General features: G+C 43.4%; 1 protein-coding gene across 6 annotated transcripts in view; it reads right to left on the reverse strand.

The window, feature by feature from the left end:
- Positions 1–24,060, reverse strand: part of GARNL3 (GTPase activating Rap/RanGAP domain like 3) — a 153,280-nt gene that overhangs the window by 44,417 nt on the left and 84,803 nt on the right. For all 6 annotated transcript variants that reach the window (XR_009564250.1, XM_060300413.1, XM_030858623.2 and 3 more), the window contains 6 exons: positions 14,316–14,380; positions 11,614–11,677; positions 9,782–9,808; positions 3,835–3,910; positions 3,060–3,158; positions 1,900–2,003 (listed from right to left, as the gene is read on the reverse strand). Coding sequence is in view for 5 of the 6 variants with exons in the window: in XM_060300413.1 (XP_060156396.1) it covers positions 1,900–2,003; positions 3,060–3,158; positions 3,835–3,910; positions 9,782–9,808; positions 11,614–11,677; positions 14,316–14,380 (435 nt within the window). In the remaining variant the exon portion in view is untranslated. The remainder of the gene's footprint in view (positions 1–1,899; positions 2,004–3,059; positions 3,159–3,834; positions 3,911–9,781; positions 9,809–11,613; positions 11,678–14,315; positions 14,381–24,060) is intronic.

Below are 24,060 nucleotides of genomic sequence, written 5' to 3' on the forward strand. Positions count from 1 at the left end.
AGCACACCAGAGTCCATCTGGGAATATTTCAGTTCTCCTGGTAAATGCGTTACGTCTTAATATGCTAACAGCCCCCTCAAAAAGATAAGATTAACGACTTAGGACTTCCCTGGTGGTGCAATGCTTAAGAATCTGCCTGCCAGTGCAGGGGACACGGGTTTGAGCCCTGGCCCGAGAAGATCCCACATGCAGCGGAGCAACAAAGCCCATGCGCCACAACTACTGAGCCTGCGCTCTAGAGCCTGTGAGCCACAACTACTGAGCCAGCGTGCCACAACTACTGAAGCCCGTGTGCCTAGAGCCTGTGCTCCGCAACAAGAGAAGCCACGGCAACGAGAAGCCCACACGCCGCAACGAAAAGTAGGCCCAGCTCGCCGCAACTAGAGAAAGCCCGTGCACAGCAACGAGGACCTAACACAGCCAAAAACAAATTAAATTAAAAGAAAAAAGATTAAAGACTTGGGTTGGGTGAAGGTTGAACGTCACATTGCTTCCTCCTGTCTCTGGCTAATGCCCTTATCTGTCACAGGACATGGGCAATGTTGGTGAATGTACAGGGCTGAAAATGTCGGACAGAGTTGGGGGAGGAGGAGGATTGTAAAATACTTCAGTGGAAGTTTTTCACTATTATTGTTGAGATGTAAGAGGTCAACACAATTCATGACGATTGGGAAGGCCAGCTTGGTTTCTCTTCTCCACGTGATCCCAAGATCCTAAGAGCTTCAGCTCCTAAGAGGTAGAGGCAGCCTGGTAGCACTAACATAACAACCACACGAGGGAAGACGCCTTGCAGAAAGTAACTCTTAGCCACTTAAGCAGGCTTCCTAGGCTGAGGCACTTCCTGCTTCCACCTGTCCTTTACAAGTTAGCCTTCTAAAATCAGAACAAGCTTAAAACCTCCAATGGGTCTCCACTGCCTATAAGACAATTCACCAGCTCCTTATTCCAGGCCCCAAACCACCAGACAGAACGAGCTCTTCCTGACCTCCCCTCACCCCCCACTATGTCCCCAAAGCACCGCTATGTTTCAAGACAACACCACCATGTTTTAGCCCAATGATCTGCATTGTGTCTTTCCCCCTCACTGAAGTCTTACTGAAATATGGATTATAAGTGTTCAGAAAAAAGCCCTTTTAGCCCATCACATACCCTCTCTAGGTTCGTATTTTTCACAAATCTTTGCTGAATAACTGTCCATTCATGTTGGTGATATTTACTTATACAGATGCCTTCAGTGTGTAAAAAAAGGGACAAGAATCTAATAAAAAGGTAAATGGAACCCCCCCAAATCCTTCAAAAACCAGCAGCATGTATCATTGTTATATCTAGATTTCATCAAACTGGCAAGTTTTCTCCTGGAAGTGGCTAATCTCTGGGGTGGGTGAGGAGTGTCCTCAGGTAGCTTTTTCCCCGACGGGGCACAGGCCATGTAGATGCTCAGTGTTAACCTCCTGCACTAACCTGAAAAAACACTTGCAACCATTCCTCAGGAAACATAGTGTTACATCTTGGAAAAATCTCATTCTGACAAGACACAAGGCACATGGACAGAAGTCACAGAGAAGAGGCCACGTATATGCAAGATAGTCCCTCAGGAGTGTAGAAAACCACACTCACACAAAGGCGCACACACACACACACACACACACACACACACATCCACACAGACGTGTACACGCACCACTGCCTCTGATCCTTTATTTCCTGATCAGTGAGGGTAGTTCTTCCTACAGCTTGTTGAAAGTTCAAATAAACAGACTGTAACAACATCCCCAAAATTGGTGCCTGAAGTTCAGCTCATGTATTAACATCCGTAGTCTCTAATTCTATGAAGTCATAGCTATGCTTTCTCCACACTGAGGTCACTGACTATTGAATGGTTTGCGTGTTCACACGTACCTGCTGTTTGTTCTCTTTGGAATATGGCAACATGGTGGAAACATGAAACATGATCTCATGCCCTTGGTAGACGGTATAAACAGAATGCATCCCTGTGGTGTCATCTGTAAAATACAATATACATTAGTGAGCACAGAGAATTCTGAGGCCATAAGGAAACAGTCTTTATTTGCAGACTAGAGGAATACAGCACAGTTAGTACATCCCAAAGACCCTATGATTATCCACCTGAGTGGAAGCAACAGTATGGAACCCCCTCCAACTGATGCAAGGCTCCTGCCCACACGGGGGGACCTCTTCACCCCCATCTAAGCTCGCTTGCTGTCTGATTCATGCCTTGCCTTGGAGCAGAGGAGATCATGGGAAGTCTGGGCTCAAAAGGAGAGTATGTTACAATTCCTTGCCTTCTAGTACTGCTGGTGTTCAGGACAAAATGAACACAAGATGACATACACACAGCTATCGTGTCCATAAAACAAAAGGAACTATATCCCTGGCAGCATTGTATAGTGATTCAAAGCATGTGCTTTGGAGTTAGACTTGGGTTCGAGTTCTCATTAGCTATGTTCCTTTTGACACATTACCTTGCCTTCTCTGAGCCTCAGTTTCTTAATTTGAAAATGGGGATGAAAACAGTGTCTAACTGCTAGGGATGTCTATCCGATCACACTGGGAAAGGGCAGTGAGGATGATGGACTTGCAGGGCCTCCAGGAGTCACCACAGGCACACAGAGCTCGTCAGGGGGGCAGGAGCAGGGGGGAGCTGAGGCCTGACAACTGGGACCGAATACTTCATCCCTGCATCTGCCAGTTAAGTTACTCACAGGGCAGCTCTCACAAATTGCCTAACCTTTCTGTTTTCAGAGTCTGTGACACGACTCCAACGTGGGCGAGATGGGGCCCCCAGAGGGTCAGGGTACCTGATTTGAAGCCTATCAAATTTAGGCTAAATGAGCCTCATGTCACCTGCCTGGCTTACATCAAGGACTGGCCGTGAAGAGCAAATAAAATGACAGAAGTAAAAGTACAGGAAAAGAACTAGAAATGCTGTACAGTTATGAGATAGCGTACCCCACCTTGGGTATAAATTCAAATTCAGATGAGGCTGACTAACAAAAGTTATACAAGTCACAGCAGAATGGATCAGGAGGCAACCTTACTTTTGGTGTCCAGACCTCCACGGTAGCCTGTCCAGCCCTTGAGAGTGATTGTGTCACCCAGGAGATTTAAAAATTTTTGAAAAGCGTCACTTCCGATTTCTGTAAGAAGAGGTCAAATGTGAAGAAAGTACAGTGTCCACAAGTCCCCGTTTTCTAACTATGCAGTGAAATCACTTGAAAATTAACTAGGCTCCGCCGACATGTGCAGCAGGCAAACAGAATGAGAAGTCGTGCTTCCCTCTTCTCGGAGACTGTACAGGAGGGTCACAGTTCCCAGAATCCGAGGAAAGGAAAACTACAGAATTAGACTAACCAAGCTGAGCGCTGCCAGACTGGGGTCACAAGCGTCTAGTGTTGCAAAATGAAAACATCATTACTGCTCCCATTGATAAGAAACAGGTCCTTAATATGAGAAGTGTGAAATAACAGGAAATAGGACCATTTTGTAATTCTCTCAAGCATAAAAATCCCAGAGAAAAGTCGCCTCTTTGCTCCTGAGATTATGTAGAATGAAATTCTTCAAATCCCCATGTAATTTTCTAGTTAGACTGTATCCCTGGTGCCAGTAATTCGGTGACCAATAAATATTTGCCAGATGAAGGAAACTGGGCAACTTCTTTCCTATAAAATTTACCCTGAAAATTCACCCTTCAACTTCATAAAACTACTGGCTGTTTCTTTGCATTAAAAACTCCAACGCAACAGGCAAGTTCAGCTGGGATCATCTAAATTGCAATGAGGCGGGGCCGGGTGTCAGAAGAAAGGAGACACTCACCATTGCTGAACATGTCATCATCTGTGAGCTGCCCATCTTTGGCAAAAAGAACCCCAAACTTGAAATTCACAGAGCCCTTACAATGAGACAACAAAGGTGCTGAATTTAGTTTTCTCATCAAAGCGTACACAGCTAAGAGACGTGCTAGTCGTTATTCAGGAATACTACAGTGACCTGAATGACTACTTGGTGGATTACTTCCTCCCCTCCACCTCAATTTTGACCAATATTAACAACAATCATTCCTTGATTTTTATAGCTTACAGAGGAAACTGTGCTTTTCTGTGAGTTCATTTGAAATGTCACTACTAATAGCGTCTGCAGGATGCCAGGTCCATTGTGCAGCAAAACAGTGCTCAAAATAAATAGCCCACAGGAACTCACAGGACTGGCACCATCCTCTGATCAGCCCCGCAGCAGCAGTCTGGAACCTGGAGAGCTCAGTGTAATTCAAAATTTAACACAACAATCTGAGGCTGATATCTCGAGGACTCCTTTAGAAATAGAAATGGAAACTGTAGGCAACGTATTCTAAAAGCTCAGTTGCCCCAATTCCTAAAGCTATTTAATCTCAAGAAGTCATAAAACAGATGTGGGGAGAAAAAGGCAATCAAGAAGTAGTTAGTACAAATGTTCAGTCTACTATCCTCAACTTTAAATGCTGGGTTAAAATCAGACTCTGTGGGAATGATAAATACCAAATGCAAGATAACAGCTTCCACAGGGAAGAGAGAGGAATGGGATCCGGGAGCTCAACTGTATTTTTAATATATATATTTTTTCTTAAATTGGGTAATAGGGTTATAGGTCTTCATTATGTTGTTGTCTATACATTTTTGTGTGCCTGAAGTATTTCATAATTTTAAAAAATCTGAGGTTGGAAAAGAATCAACCCTTGCAAGGCTGTTTGATGGGGGAATTCTCAGGGGTCAGTTAAGGGGCAAAGAACAAAGGTGATTAAAACATTGCCAGTGGGTCAGAGTGGGGAATCAAGGCAGAATGCCTGAATTCAGGACAGCTGGATCTGGGAGAATTAAGACTGAAAATCCAACGGTCTACGGCTGTACTTCTAAACATTCTTCTGCCCCCGATACACCTGAGGGACAGATGCATACCCATCAGTAGTAGTAATTTTCTATCTGGTGGTTTCCTCTACGGAGTGAGGAAGAGGGAGGCGGCTCCCAGGCTGTTCCCTCCACCCGGGGCTCCTCCACAGCTCCTTCTACAGAAGCTCTTGCCCACCATGCGGGTCTCAACTCAAACGTCAATTTCCAGAGAGGCCTTCCCTGATCTCCCAACACACTCCCGCATTGTTATTCTCCGTCCCGGCAGCTTATTTATTTTCTTAATAGCACTATTCACACTCTGTAATTCTTTTTATTGAGCTTGCATATTTGTCCGTTTCTCCCACTAGAACTTAAGTCCTGTGAAGGAGGGAAGGTACACATCTTATTTTCCGTGGAATCTCCAGGACCCACCACTGTGCTGGGTATATTGGAGAGGGTTAATAAATATTCATGGCATAATTGTATGCGTAATAAATGAGAAAAGAAACACAAGTGGTCAGATACAACTTATTTTTCACAAGCTGCTTCCAAATGATCACCTCTTCATCACAAACACGTTTTTGGTAAATTTCTTGGGATTTTGTCAAGGATTTCTGTCCACTTCAGGGTTCTATGATTTTTGTAGCTCTTCCTTCTCTCCCTTGGGAATGTGACAGCAATCACATGTCTCTGAGACTCTGGCACCGCTTCCACTCTCAGTGGTCCCTTAACAAGCACCTACAGTAGTCTGGGGTCTGACAGATGACCCTCTTAGAATAACAGTGCAGAGACTAAAGCAGTGGTTCTCAAACTTGACCAGGCATCAGTATCACCTGGAAGGCTTGTTAAAATAAAGATTGCTGGCCCCATTCCCAGGGTCTCCAATTCCACAGGTCTGGGGTAGGGTCCAAGAATTTGTATTTCTGATAAGTCCACAGGTGACATTTATGCTGCTGGCCCAGGGGCCCCACTTTGAGAACCACAGGACTAGAGGAACCAGCCAGCAGACGGTCAGGAGGCCCAGGATCAGGTCCAGCTGAGCTGACAGCTAGCAAGCCAAGGGCAGAAAGACTGGGTCAGTGACTGGAGCGATGAGCCATGAGCCATGAACTAACAGCCTGTTCGAACCAGAAGGGACCCTCTGGTCCACTGAATCCATAGCTTTCATTTTACAGAAAGGACAACTGAAGCCCAGGGAAGACGAGACTTGCTCAAGGCTGGTACTAAGTGGATGGCAGGACTGGGGCTGGAAGTCGGGTCTCCTGACTTTCAGTCCAGTGCTCTTTCCAACGCAGTGGCAGAGTCTTCTCAGGATGGTTTTGAGTTGAGTGAAGCTAAGAGTTACAAGCAGAAATGGGACCCTCTGCTGCCTGATCACTGGCTGAAGCTTTAAAAAGCTTTGTTGGGGCAGCTCTGTGACTGGCATCAGTACCCTTGCTGAGGGTACTCACCCACTTCAGGGGGAGGCTCCAGAAAGACTGGTGTGGCAAGGCCTTGATAAGTACTTGAAATTCCTTACGGGGTCTCATTTTGGTAATTTTGTTTCCCGGGCTTCCCAAATGATGTCAATGAATAACAGAGTTTTCCCCTATCTCCAGAAATCAGGGCATCGCTGAACAGATGCATTATAATTTTTGAGGAGATAGTTTTTAGGAGGGGCTATTTGAGGAGGGCATCATTTGATTTGGGGCTACCTGACCACCACGGGTCATATTTTAACGAAGTGTTGAGCCTAACGTCACCAGTGCTTCATGAGGCTGGCTGCCACTTGGGGGATGGGAGGGAGTGCTCAAAGTCCCAAGACCACACCTGGGCCCCTGGAGGGAGGTGACTGGTGGAGGGAATCTGTGGGAACTGGTTTTCTTGGAACTTCAGTCCTGCTCAGACACTCACCATAGAGATGAGGTCATATTTGTAATGCCTACTTGTATGGGACTTAAAATTTTTAAGTTCTAAATTTCCTGAGACAAAACTCAACATGATTATAACCAACGTATAGTCACATTCTTGGGAATTAATAGTATGCGAGGAATTATATTTCTTCTGAAGAAAGTGAAGTATACGGGGGAGACTAACGTCCCATTGATTCCAGAAGACTCTTTTGGAATCAAGAAATGATGTCCTGATTCAAAACTGGACGCCCCCGGTTCCTTGTTACTCTTATTTAGGCAATGTCTCCATATTTCTGTGATTCACATGTTCCTACACATCTGTCACCCTCTCCACGTGTGTTTACTTGGGATGCCATGTTCTCTCCTGGCAGGGGCAGGGGGCGCTCTCTACACAGTGGACAAATAAAACTTGGGTTTCAGGACACCAAACAACACTTTACCAAATAGCTAACCTTTCAGAAACATCACTAGTATTGTTTACTAATTTTTTCCCTGCCCATCTTTGCAGCTGATTATCGCTATAATTGGGTGGAATTGAGATAAAGTCAAGAAGCTGGCAGGATTAGAGAAGAGTGCATTGGCCACACAGCTCTCACAGAAGCTCTGAAGGATGCTGGTCACTGCTCACACCTCTTCAGGTACATTGTCATGAGTGCTCTTGTTGCTTCTAGCAAATATCCCCTTAGTAAGGAAATAAAATTGAGAAATAAAGAGATCAGCTACTCCTTTTTCAAAATTTGGGAGATCCAAAGAAAAGTGTGAGAGGATATACACCAAACAGCAAACAGTGGTTCTTCAAGGGAGGGTGGAAGTGGCGAAGTGGGGGAGCTTTCATGTTTTCCATTGATAAATTTCTGTACTGTTTGTCACAACGGGCAGGTGCATGCACTCTTGGGCGCTCAATAAATATTTGTGAATTAGCGAGTACAGTCATTTTGAGACATAAAAACTATATATAGTATAATCCTAATTTTATATAAAATATAACAAACATATATCAAAATGTGATACTATACGAATACTAGTTTCCTCTGTGATTGTAGGTGATATTTTCTTTATGCATTTCTGTATTCTTCAAATGTTTGCCAGAAATGTGTATGACTTTTATTTTTTGCCTTTTACAAACTACACGTGGAGTTCATGGATTCTTTAGCAAAAAGCATGATTCATACATGGTGAATATGTAGATTAAAATGTAGATGTCTCCTTCTGCCCGCTCTCTGCCTCATCCCACCTTACACTTCCACGAACCTGCCCAAAGCAACTCCTGCCAACAGTCGGCAGTGAAACCTCTCAGCCTGCTTCCTTGCATTTACATCACCACGTTCAGGAATCAGCTGAGATGCCGTTACCTCAGAGAAACCCTCCCTGTTTGGTTAATGTATAAAACCTACCCCTGACCCCACATCACCTACCTTGTTTACTTTCCCCACAGCTATTGGGGCTGTCAACAGTACCGTGTTTATGTTTGCTTATTTACTTCCTTAGTTGGTCTTAGCCCACCAGATTGTAAACTCCATGAAGAAGGGACCTTGTCTTGTTCAGCAACCCCCAATGCCTCAAGTAGTACACGGTTCACCCACAGTCAGAGTTCAGTAAACATTTGTTGAATCAATGAATGAAGGAGAGGAATGAATGAATGAATACACATAGAAATCTGTGTTTATAAAAACAACTGGGATTATACTGTAAGTATTGCCCTGTGAATTACTTTTTTCTCAGTAAATACTATGTCGTGGAAATGTTTCCATGCCAGTAATGAGGTCTACCTCATTCTTTTTAATGGCATCATAGTATTTCATAGTTCATTCAATCAATACATAATTCACTTATTCAACCAACAAATATTTACTTTGTGTCCTCTATCTGCACAGTTCTAGGCTCTGAAGATACAGCAGTGAACAAAATTGAATAAGTCCCTGCTCTCATGGTGCTTACATTCTAATGGAGGCAATAGATAAAAACTGAATAAATGAAATCCATGTGTTAAGAAGATAAGCAAAGCAGTAAGAAGGGCAGTGGGTGAGAGGCAGGGTGTGCTATCTTAAACAGGTGGCCAGGGAAGGCCTTGCTGAGCAGAGATACTAATCAAGTGAGGGTGTGACCCATGAGACACCTGGGAGGAGCATCCCTGCGGTGGGAAGAGCAGACTTCCTGAGGAGGTGGAAGAAGAAGGAAGTCAGTGTGGTTAGTGCAGAGCAGAGGATGGAGAGGTGGCACCAGCCATACCACGCAGGCCCTCGTAGGGAGGGCCTGGCCTGGCATGTTTGGATACTCTGTGAAAACTAGAAGAGAGGGCAAGAGAGGAAGCAGGGAAAAGAGCTGGAGAGCTGCAGAGTCCAGGCAGGAGACGGTGGGGCTGGTGTCGAGGGGTTCGAGCGGTGGTGGTGGAGGCATTGAGACGTGTCCATGGAATGTGCTGATGGATTAGATGGGGGGTGTGACAGAAGGAGAGGTGTCAAGGATGTTCCCAAGTTTGGCCTGAGCAACTGGACAAATGATACTGCCATTTACCGAGAGGCACAGTGTACACACACTCCACTGATTTACTCAACTGTCTATAGATAATATTTCGGATATTTCTCTATGTTAGTTATGGACTTGGAAAACCCAACATATTTTTTTTTAAAGTGGGACAACAGGAAATGGAAACATGCAAATAATATGGCATTCTGTAAGTCGAGTGTGCTAATAAAGTACACTAGCTTTAACTGAATGAAAACAAAACCCTAATTCCTTACCCTGATCATGAGGTTAACATTCGAATATTTCCAAGCAGATTTAAGCAACTTGATTGTTTTTCTATCTTTATGGCTAGCTGCATAGAAAATTCTGAAATACACCCGAGAAAACATGTCAGTGGAGTCTTTCAGTGATAAGAGATTCTCGCTGTGCAAATCCACAGAGAGGTGTGCCTGGGATAAAGGGCTGTGTTCCTGGTGAAGGGGAAGCTCATTTACAAATACGGAGGCGGAGCAGCACAACCAGGCATCTCGCGAGACTACTTACCTCTTGTTCTTCAAGAACCAGCAAGTCCTGTCAAATGAAGTTCGAAAAGTTATGTCCATGCTGAATGGTGGTCATTTTATGTTGACTTTCTGTGAAAGCCAAGCTTCAGTCTACTGACATTGACACCACTTTTCTCCCCTTCGAAGTGCTTAAAATATTCAAATTTAGCCCTACAGATTTTTATACAATACCTGGTCATTTAGGAAAGGCATCTTATACCACAACTATCGGGAAACAAAGATGATGCACAGCAGTGGGAAGAAACACACAGATACCTAGGTTTCTCTAACCACTTAAAGCTAGCTTATCATATGCCGCTTCTGGGAAGATTTCGCCCGAGAAAAATGTTACACAGAAGGGCAGCAGAAACAGACAAATAATATTTTAAAACAGCATCAGCCACCTTCCCACTTGTGGTGGAAAGATGCCTTCTTTAGAGTGCAGGTGGTTTATTTTCTGTTTACCTTTTGGATCCAGTGTTTTGTAAGAACTCTTTTCCCTACACCGGAAGCCTGTTGCTCAAGCCTTCCTAAGGGAAATCTACAGACACCTGATGACAGCAGGGGAACTCCTGCTGGTAAGTTGCACACACACACACACACACGGATGCTCACACCCACAGAGGATGGAGGGAAAGCTCATGAATGGAAGGGAGAGTGTGAAAGTGTCTTTTGTTTGGTGAAAAACAGTGCACAGAGTTATGATATAAATAGGCAGAAGGTTGCTGTATCTCGTTTTCTTGTCCTGTCTCATTTTGTGGGAGAGAGAAAGCAGATAAGGATGGCCAGGCAGGGGTGACCTCTCTGGGCAGAGGGATCTGCTCAGCAGCAAGACGCAGAAGGAAGCATCCAAAAGCCTCGTGGGTTTTGGCGCCAGTGTCTGGGGGTCCAGGCTCCAAGGAGGAAGGGATTGAGTATGATAACTGGTACAAATTAAGTAATAAGGGCACACTGGTACTGAATTTATAATTCTAATTTGTTTTTAAGGTGGCTATAAGGAACTACTATTAAGCACATTATGGCTTAAAGTTGCTTAAAGTTTAACCTAACACATCCATTTTTGCCTCAGTTCCTTCTGGGGTTGAGTCAGGGTACAAATACTATTTTAAAAATTAAATTAGAACAAAAGACATGGGAATTCACAATTCTATACATTTCTGGTAAGCTAAGTTGAGAGCCAGGAACTTATCATAAAAGCTAACTGTATCGTGAAGGTATGTACACAAAGATCGCTCACGCTTCCATCCATCCTTCTCATACTGCCTGAATTATTTCCCTGAAAAGCAGATTTAAGCATGATGCTCCTTTGCTTAAAGATTCTACTGGCTCCCCGCTGTCTCCTGGATAGAGTCCAGCCTGCCTCTCCAGCCTCTTCCTGTGTCACCCCACCTGGCATGCCAACTCCTCGAAGCTCAGCTCTAACACACAACTGTCACACCATTAGTGATGGCTGTGTTTATACGTTTCAAGGGGATAATTTCAAAGCGAAATTGATTGCAACTGCAAGACAAAAGTTTGGCTGACATTTTTCGGATGGACTGTTACCTAGTTTATGACTCTAAATTTTTTTTCTCCCAAGGCAGACTGCTTTCCCTTAACAGTAAGTCCTAGGACAGCTTTCGGGACATCTTCTATCCTCTGAATTTCTGAAAATGACAGACTCCCAGCCTCTATCTTAGACTGACTGCATCAGAATGTCGGGTGGGAGGTTCTCCATGATGAGAACCGCTGGTGATTCTGGTTGGGATCCTAGGCTAAGAATCACTGATGATTTGTCAGTTCTAACACTGTGATCAAATTTATACAATTATGAAGCACAAAATTCTCTGTTACCTTTTGTATCTCAGGATGAAAAATTTCCCTGGGGCCTTTCTCGAATTTGTCCAGATTCATGGCACTGAAATAGAATGGACAGAGTGAGCCGCAGTGTGGTGGAGACTTAAATAATGTGGAGCCAGTCTCAGGTCTTCAGGAAAGCTAAGTATCATCTCCTAGAAAATCACAGCTGGATTCCCTGAAGGGCCACAGGAGGTGCAAACCAACAAGGAGTGATCAATGAAGGGACACATGCGAGTAGCCAAGCGCAGTGACTGCACCCTGAGCACGCTCACAGAGTAAGAGAGGGAGGGGGGATTGAGAGCATCTGTTTCAGGCAACCTTGACTAATCTCCATGATGCTTACTTTTATTTACTAAAAAAGTGATTCACTGACATTTACATAGCAATTAATGATGAAATGTAACTAAGATGACCTGACGTGTCTTTCTTCCTTTGGCAATTCCTCTCCCATTTAGGGCAAAAGGCTGTCCTTAGCAGGATTGTTCTTTTATGTTTTGCTTTGGACAAGCAACGTGAATTTCCTTGAGCTAAGTTCCCCTAGAGGTAAAACAAATTGGACTAGACGTTGTCTAAGGCCTCTTTCAGCAAGAATCCTCATATTTGTAAATGAAAGGTAAAGATAATAGCTAATATTTACAGAGTATTTACTATACGCCAGGCACCCTGCTAAATGCTTTACATGGATTTACATGGCTTTACATGGATTATCTCATTTAATCTCTATGAGGCAAGTACTATTTTATCCCCATTTTAAGGATGAGTAAATTGAGGCTCAGAAGTTAAAGAAATAGTCCAGGATAACAACGCTGTGAAGTAGTGGAGCCATGATGTGAACTCAGGCTTATCTGACTCCATAGTATTTATATTTTAATTTCCTTTTCAGTTTCCAAGTTCATGATTGTAACAAACAGAGATAAAACATTTTCTTCTGGGCTTCCCTGGTGGCGCAGTGGTTGAGAATCCACCTGCCGATGCAGGGGACACGGGTTCGTGCCCCAGTCCGGGAAGATCCCACATGCCGCGGAGCAGCTGGGCCTGTGAGCCATGGCCGCTGAGCCTACGCGTCCAGAGCCTGTGCTCCGCAACGGGAGAGGCCACAACAGTGAGAGGCCCGCATACCGCCAAAAAAAATATATATATATATATGTTTTTTTTTTTCTTCTATTGGCAGCAACTGTAGACGTTTTAATCTTCGCATCTTTAAAAATACTCTCTTGCTGCAGCTTCCTCTGGCTATAAGTGGAGGACTGAAAAGTGAAGGCCTACTCAGACAATTAAATGAAATTACAACTCAGTGAAATCCCTGGTCTTTAAATATACAGAAGAAAGGAGCTGGAGAAACTTCATTTTAGAAGAAGAAGAAGAAAAAAGGATTCACAGAAATTTAAGCCCATATAATTCAAACTATTGCTCTCAAAGCAAGTTAAGATTTAGAAGCAGCAAGATACTTCTGTGCTCAAGAAAAAGGTTAACCTCTGCACTGATGCCCTCTTAGCTCGGGCTTCAGACTGGCCAGGAGAAAGATCATGGGGCCTGGGGAGAAGGTCTGCAATCTGAAGACGAAGTCAAGCTTGAACGTGAGATATGAAATGTTTTACTTCTTAATCCTTGGACCCTTTCATCAGCCAATTGCAATCCCTAACTGACAGTCAAGTTTGTCACTCTAACAGACATTCTGGCAAGTACGAGTCGTGGGTGGGAACATCAAAAACACCACCTCCTGCCACCACCTAGTTGCAGATAAATAAAGACTAAATCACCAGGCCACTAGGATAAGGTCTCAGACTCACACAGGATGGCATTAGTGATTGACAGCCCAAGCCCTGGCATCACACGAACCCAGGTTTAATTCCCAGCTCTGTGGTTTACCAGCTGTGAGATCTTTGTCAAATCTCTTCAACTCTCTGAGGCTCCGACTCCTCCTATGCGGAGTGGTGGTAGTAATAGATCTACTTTATGGAGCTGATTTAAAGATTCCCCAAGAGAATGCTTGTCAAGCGTTTAGCACAGCACCTAACAAACAGAAGCTACTGTTACTATGATGTAACATCTTAGCTGGTGACAGAGCAACAGGCCGACCGACCTGCGTGGTGGCATTCCCAAGGGGAGGCTGCCACCCGACATGGGGGAGAGATGAGAGGGAGGTGGAAAGATGGGAGCACGAGAGGCAGCTGAGCACCGAGCAGCGAGCGGTTCCTTCCATTCACTTAACTTTCTGTTGGTTAAGAATAAGCACGTTCTTCTCAGAGAAGCATTTGCTGACATCTGAGTTCTATTTCAAACCAGAAAAATGAAAGGAAAAAAATTTCTTGATTTTCTTTATGAAACCAAAATATTTGCCTGCGTGCCGGAAAAAAGAAGCAGGTGACGCATGCAGAACACAAATGCTTGAGAGCAAAGCTCGGAACCAGCCGGACCTGGACTTGCGCCTCAGTCCTACTGTACACAAGCAGTGTGATCTTGGCTTTGTCCTTCTGGGCCTCTATTTCCTCATCCATAAAATGGGGACAATAACACTATCTGTCCTATAGGGCTGCTGTGACGATTCAGTGAGGTAATGCATGTCGAGAGCTTAGCAAAATGTTGAGTATAACGCCAAGGTCCAAGGAAATAGCAAGCTGACATCAGAAGGATCACAGGAAAAACCCATTTATGGGTGCCAGGTGGGTTATGGGTTTCTGCTCATTCGTACTCACCTTAAGATGGACTTCACAGAGAGCGTTTTTGTGGGGCTGTAGGGAAGGCATATTTTCTGGGTACCCTGGAAAGTCAAAACAGCAAACCAGTGAGAAGTCTGGCAATTTCCATCTCTGAGAGAGTCTTACCTGGTCATTTAAAAGAAACCCATACCCAGTCTTTCTCATTTTTCTTCATATATATAAATACATTTTATGTTAGAAAAACTCTTACTGAGGTTCGACAGCATCTTCCACCATTCCCCCCTACCTGGCATTTACGCTTTTCTTTTCTTTTTTTTTTTTTGCATTGGGTCTTCGTTGCTGTGCATGGGATTTTCTCTAGTTGCGGTGAGCGGGGGCTACTCTTCGTTGCTGTGTGCAGACTTCTCATTGTGGTGGCTTCTCTTGTTATGGAGCACAGGTTCTAGGTGCGCGGGCTTCAGTAGTTGTGGCATGCAGGCTCAGTAGTTGTGGCACACGGGCTTAGTTACTCCTTGGCATGTGGGATCTTCCCGGACCAGGGATCGAACCCTTGTCCCCTGCATTGGCAGCCGGACTCTTAACCACTGTGCCACCAGGGAAGTCCCGGCATTTATGCTTTAAGCATTATTTTTCAGCTTCTGGACTGCTGGGTCCGCGCTGTCTCAGATGCTGTGATGAGCAGATGAGCCGTCTGAACCAGAGGAGAAGGGGGTTTGGTCTCTGAGCCAAGAATTGGATCAGCCTCAAAGATCAGAAGAAGAAAACTGTCTCCACACATTCAACAGGACCCAAATGTGATTCCTCCAGGTCAAAGAGTTTTTAAACTAGAAGTCACCCGATTCTTTCAGAGAAGTTTTCATAATGTGTACTTTTATATTTGTCTGTGTTTACTTATTTAAAGTCTGTTTCTTCCTCTCTGCATGAGTACCCATTGTGACCAATTCATAGGAAGTACTCAATCAATACTGGCTGAACGAAAGGGAATGAAGGAAGGATTGCCTGATGGCTCAGTCCCACGTCTGAGCACCCAGGAGAGATGAGGGCTAGTCTCTTTTACAATCTCCAAGAAAGAGACAATACAGATTTATAATTCACAAAGGATTTATACTACATACTTATTTAGCAAAAGAGATTATGATGCAGTCCACGTATAAAATTCCCTTTCTAACTATGACTAATAATAACATCGGCAGCACAAACAGCTAGAAAAGGGAAAGGACATTCCTTGTAGGAATCAGGCAAGTTTGTTCGTGTTTTCGGGACACATCTGCAAACTCATGTGTCTGAGCCCTGACCAATGGCACGGAGTGGAGTTCCCCAAACTTTTCAAGCCCATGATCTCTTTTGGCAAACTAAACTTTCACACCCAGGGCCCTGGAGAACTGGGTATTCTCACCCCTGCTCCAGGCTGGGGATGAGTATGTCTTCCCAGTTATGTGTCAGAAGTTGCACTAGGTAGAGCCCTTCTTTTGGATTCTCTACTAGCCAAGGAAATGAGGTTGAGCTTTTTCTTTTTCTTTTTTTTTGTAGTTTGCAGTAGATTTAAAAAAATTTCTACATATAAATATTATGATAGGAATATGCATTTTCAAATTCCACATGACCCACCCACTGAAACCTGAGTTAGTCCTGTGGCCTTGCTTTTTCACCAGCCCCAGCTTACCTCATACTGTGGTCACCTGTGTGGGATGCCAACCCATTTAGAACAGGGTCTTGAATCTGACCTTCTTGCTTGTCTACCTTTTCTTCTCACCAAACACACCAAAGGCAGCTTTTAAGAGAAGACCGGGGCAGCTTTGGGGGGAATGTATGGAGTGGGTGAGGGAGGATCAGCCCTGCCTGGGTGCTGGTATCATCGTCACAAGCTGCTGAAATGGATGTGAAACCCAGGGCTCTTGGGATTGTGGATCTGTATTTTTCTTCACTATAAAGGGGTAAAGCTCTTGCTCCCCATCATTTTTTTTTGTGGCTTTCCAGGGTTGCTGTTCTAGAAAAAACACCTTCCAGTTCTCTGTTTTCAGTGGAACCAAAAAATGCACAGGGAGAGTCAAGTACACGTGCATATCAGGCAGCACTAGGTGAGCAGAGCAGGACACAGAAGTGCACGTCCACATTACCCCATTTAGCGCGCGCGCGTGTGTGTGTGTGTGTGTGTGTGTGTGTGTGTGTGTGTTTACGGACAGATGTCGAGAAGGACACTGCAGTGATTACCACTGGGTAGTTGGATTTTTTTTTTTTTGATCCTCTTCTTTTTCACCTGCTGTATTGTCTGGATGGAATTTTTACAAGTGTGAGTCATTTTTTCTCTTTGGGTTTAGAAGGAACACAGCCAGAGATGTGCAAGACAGTTTCTAGCAGGGTTTATAGTTTAGCTGTGTTTCTGTTTAATGAGAGAATGTGAGCTCACGGGGGGAGGGAGGGAGCGCTGAGTCACCTGCATTGTTGGATTCCCCACAGCCTCCAGCGCTGGCTTTGGGCCAACAGGGGCTCAATAACTGGCCCTGACGCCGATGTTCTGCTTTGATGTGTTCATCTCCTCACTGCCCTTCAGTGGGCAGCAAACACCTACCCAGTCCTGCACATAATTTAGGGCCAAGAGAAGAGGCTCTGGATTTGGGCATTGGCACTTCTCAGAAGAAGGGGATTAATGCTCCTTCTGCCCACCTCATGCTGCCTCCACGGTGGTCCTGGGTCTCAATCCCACCTCCCTGACTTCTCTCACCATCCAATAGTCATCCCCAGAAGGCTCCTGTTTCTCTTGTATTTCCTGTTCCTTCTGTCTGGAACGTCCCCCCACCCCTCCCCCTACTCTCTATGTGGCTGGTTCCCTTTCATCCTGTGGGTCTCTTTCAATGTCACCTCCTCAGGAAGCGTTCCCTGGACGATCTCACTTTGGCAGGCCTCCGTATCGTTCGTTCTCTGTCTTCGTTTCCTTCAGAGTGCTCATCACAATTTATAACGTAATACAGACAATATCTTTGGAAATTAAAATAAGTAAAACTTCCCCTTGCCTTTGCCTCACTCTTCCTGCCCCAGTACCTGGCAACTGTCCCAGGTGAGGAGGTGAAGTGACTGTTTTCTGAAGGAAGAAGATAGGACTGAGAAAATCTCTTCCGGAAGGAGGTAGCAGAAGTGCGACACGGACCCTTGCCTCGGTGGAAGGAAGGAAGAGGAAGACAGGGAAGCTGAGGGGTTAGGTGCTGGGGCCCTTGACGCCTCCGTTCCAAGGGCAGGCCTTGATAGGGGTAGGGGTGGGGAAGCACATCAAGGTAAGACCTGGAGGCACCTGGACTAGAGGCTCACTTCCCAGGCATGGCCTTCCAGAGGAGTCCTGAAGTCCAGGTAGAGCCTGTCTGAACACAGTGAGGGGCAGTAACTCGGTAGCTTCCAGCAAGGATGGCCAGCAAGATTAGAGACCCGAGCCTAAGGCGACGCTCCCGCCTCCTCCCGCCTGACCCAGGGCTGAGAGAGTGCAGCGCTTCCGAGAGGCTCGGCAACCGGCAGAGACCTGGGATCAGGTGAGAGCGTTCACATGTGCAGTGACTTCACTACACGGAGCAAACGGCTGGGACACGGACTTCAGGGACAGGTGCTCTTCAGTGACCCCCCCAAAAGCCGGAGGAGACCAGTTACACCTCAGTGGTTGCTTCTCCACAGCAGAAACCAGAAAGAACCCAGAGGGCCCCGTGTGGATCCCAGGTCCTCCTCTCCCACCACCATGAGGCCTCAGAGACCCTCTCTTCACATACCCAAACATTTACTTCAGGAGAAACAGGGCTAGGGAACTGAAATCGGAAAGGCTGATTATTTGTCCAAAAGAGACAGAGTCATCCGAAGACAATATTTAAGCCAGAAGAGACTGGAATACTGTAATAGGCAAACATAAGAAAAATAAGTAAAAAAAAATGGAGGGGTCCAGAAAACAGCCTTCCTGGTGCAGAAGGTAAGAGGCTTTGGACGAAGGCACCAGCCCTTCTCAGTAGGTGACTAAGGAGAAGAGATGATCATGCACTTGGGGAAAACTGGCACCTGTTCTCCAGCGTTATCTTCTAAAACTGACGCTTAAACTTTCTTCAAGGATAGCCATGCTGATGGCAAGACTGACCCCAACTGCAGTGGCATGGGGAGAGGGGTAAGGCCAAAACTTGTCTGCAGGAAATAATTCACGAGTAAGACCTAACTATTTTAGATCAGATTTTTACCTTAAACCTGCTTAAAGAAAGAAAAATTTCTGAAACATAACACAGAAGTTTATATAAATAGAGGTAGCAGAGCACACTGGTTAAGTTGGACTTCAATTCATTAATTATTAATCATTTCATGAATTCATTCAACAGATATTTATCAAGCTCCTTCTATGTCCCAGGCACTGGGCTTGCTGGTGGGAATACTGAGGACAAAGCAGTTATGTCCCCTCCTTTCATGGAGCTCACAGGAAAGGGAGAGTGAAAGCATGAGTCAAAGAATTACATACAGAATTAGTTATGTACAGTGGTGACAGCTCAGCATGCAGTCCTGGGTTCTGCCTGGTCTGCCATCTCCCTCAGTCATGTCATTTAAGTTCCCTAAACTATAATAACACCTATGCATTTGGAGGACTTACCTGGCATACACTAAGTGCTCAATAAATGTTAGATTTTATTGTTATTACTAGTACTAGTTTTAATCATCACAAAAAGTTCCTAGCCACAGTTTATTCTGTAGTGGTTCCTGGAAATTCTTTCTGGGCTTTTTGAAGTTGCTACTTTATTGCTATATAGGTATGCATGCATGCAAATGTGTGTGTATGTATGTGTGTATAAAAAATTACTGTTCCTTATGGGGATATATGTATATGTATAGCTGATTCACTTTGTTATAGAGCAGAAACTAACATACCACTATAAAGTAATTATACTCCAATAAAGATGTTTAAAATTTAAAAAATTTTTTTTTCATTATTGTTCTTTTAAGTTTCTGCTAATTTCTTTTCCAAAAAGAGCTACATAGCAATTTTTTTTTTTTTTTTTTAACTGTACTCAAGCCTCTCACTGCTGTGGCCTCTCCCCTTGCGGAGCACAGGCTCCGGACGCGCAGGCTCAGCAGTCACGGCCCACGGGCCCAGCCGCTCCACGGCACGTGGGATCTTCCCGGACTGGGGCACGAACCTGCGTCCCCTGCATCGGCAGGCGGACTCTCAACCACTGCGCCACCAGGGAAGCCCTACATAGCAGTTTTGATACACTATGTAGCTGAGATAAAAATCAGTAGCTGAGATAAAAATCAGCATGCAGGGCTTCCCTGGTGGCGCAGTGGTTGACAGTCCGCCTGCCGATGCAGGGGACATGGGTTCATGTCCCGGTCCGGGAAGATCCCACATGCTGCGGAGCGGCAGGGCCCGTGGGCCATGGCCGCTAAGCCTGCGCATCCGGAGCCTGTGCTCCACAACAGGAGAGGCCACAGCAGCGAGAGGCCCACGTGCCGCAAAAAAAAAAAACCAGCATGCAGAGAGGGCAGAGAGCAGAAGCAAGAAGAACTACAATCCTGCAGGCTGTGGAACAAAAACCACATTCACAGAAAGATAGACAAGATGAAACGGCAGAGGGCTATGTACCAGATGAAGGAACAAGATAAAACCCCAGAAAAACAACTAAATGAAGTGGAGATAGGCAACCTTCCAGAAAAAGAATTCAGAATAATGATAGTGAAGATGATCCAGGACCTTGGAAAAAGAATGGAGGCAAAGGTCGAGAAGATGCAAGAAATGTTTAACAAAGACCTAGCAGAAGTAAAGAACAAACAAACAGAGATGAACAATACAATAACTGAAATGAAAACTACACTAGAAGGAATCAGTAGCAGAATAACTGAGGCAGAAGAATGCATAAGTGACCTGGAAGACAGAATGGTGGAATTCACTGCTGCAGAACAGAATAAAGAAAAAGGAATGAAAAGAAACGAATACAGCCTAAGAGACCTCTGGGACAACATTAAACGGAACAACATTCACATTATAGGGGTCCCAGAAGGAGAAGAGAGAGAGAAAGGACCTGAGAAAATATTTGAAGAGATTATAGTCAAAAACTTCCCTAACATGGGAAAGGAAATAGCCACCCAAGTCCAGGAAGCGCAGCAAATCCCATACAGGATAAACCCAAGGAGAAACATGCCAAGACACAAAGTAATCAAACTGACAAAAATTAAAGACAAAGAAAAATTATTGAAAGCAGCAAGGGAAAAACGACAAATAACATACAAGGGAACTCCCATAAGGTTAACAGCTGATTTCTCATCAGAAACTATACAAGCCAGAAGGGAGTGGCATGATATACTTAAAGTGATGAAAGGGAAGAACCTACAATCAAGATTACTCTACCCAACAAGGATCTCATTCAGATTCGATGGAGAAATCAAAAGCTTTACAGACAAGCAAAAGCTAAGAGAATTCAGCACCGCAAAACCAGCTTTACAACAAATGCTAAAGGAACTTCTCTAAGTGGGAAACACAAGAGAAGAAAAGGACCTACAAAAACAAACCCAAAACAATTAAGAAAATGGTCACAGGAACATACATATCAATAACTACCTTAAACGTGAATGGATTAAATGCTCCAACCAAAAGACACAGGCTTGCTGAATGGATACAAAAGCAAGACCCATATATATGCTGTCTACAAGAGGCCCACTTCAGACCTAGGGACATGTATGTAACTGAAAGGACTGAAAGTGAGGGGATGGAAAAAGATATCCCATGCAAATGGAAATCAAAAGAAAGCTGGAGTAGCCATACTCATATCAGATAAAATAGACTTTAAAATAAAGAATGTTACAAGAGACAAGGAAAGACACTACATAATGATCAAGGGATCAATCCAAGAAGAAGATATAACAATTATAAATATATATGCACCCAACATAGGAGCACCTCAATACATAAGGCAACTGCTAACAGCTATAAAAGAGGAAATCGACAGTAACACAATAATAGTGGGGGACTTTAACACCTCACTTACACCAATGGACAGATCATCCAAAATGGAAATAAATGAGGAAACAGAAGCTATAAATGACACAATAGACCAGGTAGATTTAATTGATATTTATAGGACATTCCATCCAAAAACAGCAGATTACACTTTCTTCTCAAGTGCACATGGAACATTCTCCAGGATAGATCACATCTTGGGTCACAAATCAAGCCTCAGTAAATTTAAGAAAATTGAAATTATATCAAGCATCTTTTCTGACCACAACGCTATAAGATTAGAAATGAATTACAGGGAAAAAAACCGTAAAAAACACAAACACATGGAGGCTAAACAATACGTTACTAAGTAACCAAGAGATCACTGAAGAAATCAAAGAGAAAATCAAAAAATACCTAGAGACAGATGACAATGAAAACATGATGATCCAAAACCTACGGGATGTAGCAAAAGCAGTTCTAAGAGGGAAGTTTATAGCTATACAAGCCTACCTCAAGAAACAAGAAAAATCTCAAATAAACAATCTAACCTTACACCTAAAGGAATTAGAGAAAGAAGAACAAACAAAACCCAAAGTTAGCAGAAGGGAAGGAATCAAAGAAACAGAGCAGAAATAAATGAAATAGAAACAAAGAAAACAAAGCAAAGATCAATAAAATTAAAAGCTGGTTCTTTGAGAAGATAAACAAAACTGATAAACCATTAGCCAGACTCATCAAGAAAAAGAGGGAGAGGACTCACTCAGATCAATAAAATTAGAAATGAAAAAGGGGAAGTTACAACAGACATTGCAGAAATACAAAGCATCCTAAGAGACTACTACAAGCAACTCTATGCCAATAAAATGGACAACCTGGAAGAAATGGACAAATTCTTAGAAAGGTATAACCTTCCAAGACTGAACCAGGAAGAAAAAGAAAATATGAACAGACCAATCACAAGTAATGAAATTGAAACTGTGATTAAAAATCTTCCATCAAACAAAAGTCCAGGACCAGGTGGCTTCACAGGTGAATTCTATCAAACATTTAGAGAAGAGCTAACACCCATCCTTCTCAAACTCTTCCAAAAAATTGTGGAGGAAAGAACACTACCAAACTCATTCTATGAGGCCACCATCACCCTGATACCAAAACCAGACAAAGATACTACAAAAAAACAAAATTACAGACCAATATTACTGATGAATATAGATGCAAAAATCCTCAACAAAATACTAGCAAACAGAATCCAACAACACATTAAAAGGATCATACACCATGATCAAGTGGGATTTATCCCAGGGATGCAAGGATTCTTCAATATACGCAAATCAATCAATGTGATGCACCATATTAACAAATTGAAGAATAAAAACCATATGATCAGCTAAATAGATGCAGAAAGAGCTTTTGACAAAATTCAACACCAATTTATGATAAAAACTCTCCAGAAAGTGGGCACAGAGGGAACCTACATCAACATAATAAAGGCCATATACAACAAACCCACAGCAAACATCATTCTCAATGGTGAAAAACTGAAAGCATTTCCTCTAAGATCAGGAACAAGACAAAGGTGTCCACTCTCACCACTATTATTCAACATAGTTTTGGAAGTCCTAGCCACGGCAATCAGAGAAGAAAAAGAAATAAAAGCAATACAAATTGAAATAGAAGAAGTAAAACTCACTGTTTGGAGATGACATGATTCTATACATAGAGAATACTAAAGATGCCACCAGAAAACTACTAGAGCTAATCAATGAATTTGGTAAAGTTGCAGGATACAAAATTAATGCACAGAAATCTCTTGCATTCCTATACACTAATGATGAAAAATCTGAAAGAGAAATTAAGGAAACACTCCCAGTTACCATTGCAATGAAAAGAATAAAATACCTAGGAATAAACCTACCTAGGGAGACAAAAGATCTGTATGCAGAAAACTATAAGACACGGGTGAAAGAAATTAAAGATTATACCAACAGATGGAGAGATATACCATGTTCTTGGATTGGAAGAATCAATATTGTGAAAATGACTATACTACCCAAAGCAATCTACAGATTCAGTGTAATCCCTATCAAATTACCAATGGCATTTTTTATGGAACTAGAACAGAAAATTTTAAAATTTGTATGGAGAAACAAAAGACCCCGAATAGCCAAAGCAGTCTTGAGGGAAAAAAATGGAGCTGGAGGAATCAGACTCCCTGACTTCAGACTATATTACAAAGCTACAGTAATCAAGACAATATGGTACTGGCACAAAAAGAGAAACGTAGATCAGTGGAACAAGATAGAAAGCCCAGAGATAAACTCACGCATCTATGGTCAACTAATCTACGACAAAGGAGGCAAGGATATACCATGGAGAAAAGACAGTCTCTTCAATAAGTGGTGCTGGGAAAACTGGACAGCTACATGTAAAAGAATGAAATTAGAACACTCCCTAACACCATACACAAAAATAAACTCAAAATGGATTAGAGACCTAAATGTAAGACTGGACACTATAAAACTCTTAGAGGAAAACATAGGAAGAACACTCTTTGACATAAATCACAGCAAGATCTTTTTTGATCCACCTCCTAGAGTAATGGAAATAAAAACAAAAATAATGAAATGAAAATGAAAAATGGGACCTAATGAAACTTCAAAGCTTTTGCACAGCAAAGAAAACCATAAACAAGACGTAAAGACAACCCTCAGAATTGGAGAAAATATTTGCAAAGGAATCAACGGACAAAGGATTAATCTCTAAAATATATAAACAGCTCATGCAGCTCAATATTAAAAAAATAAACAACCCAATCCAAAAATGGGCAGAAGACCT

The sequence above is a fragment of the Globicephala melas genome, chromosome 6, assembly GCF_963455315.2.
Source record: "Globicephala melas chromosome 6, mGloMel1.2, whole genome shotgun sequence".
Classification (NCBI taxonomy): Eukaryota; Metazoa; Chordata; class Mammalia; order Artiodactyla; family Delphinidae; genus Globicephala; species Globicephala melas.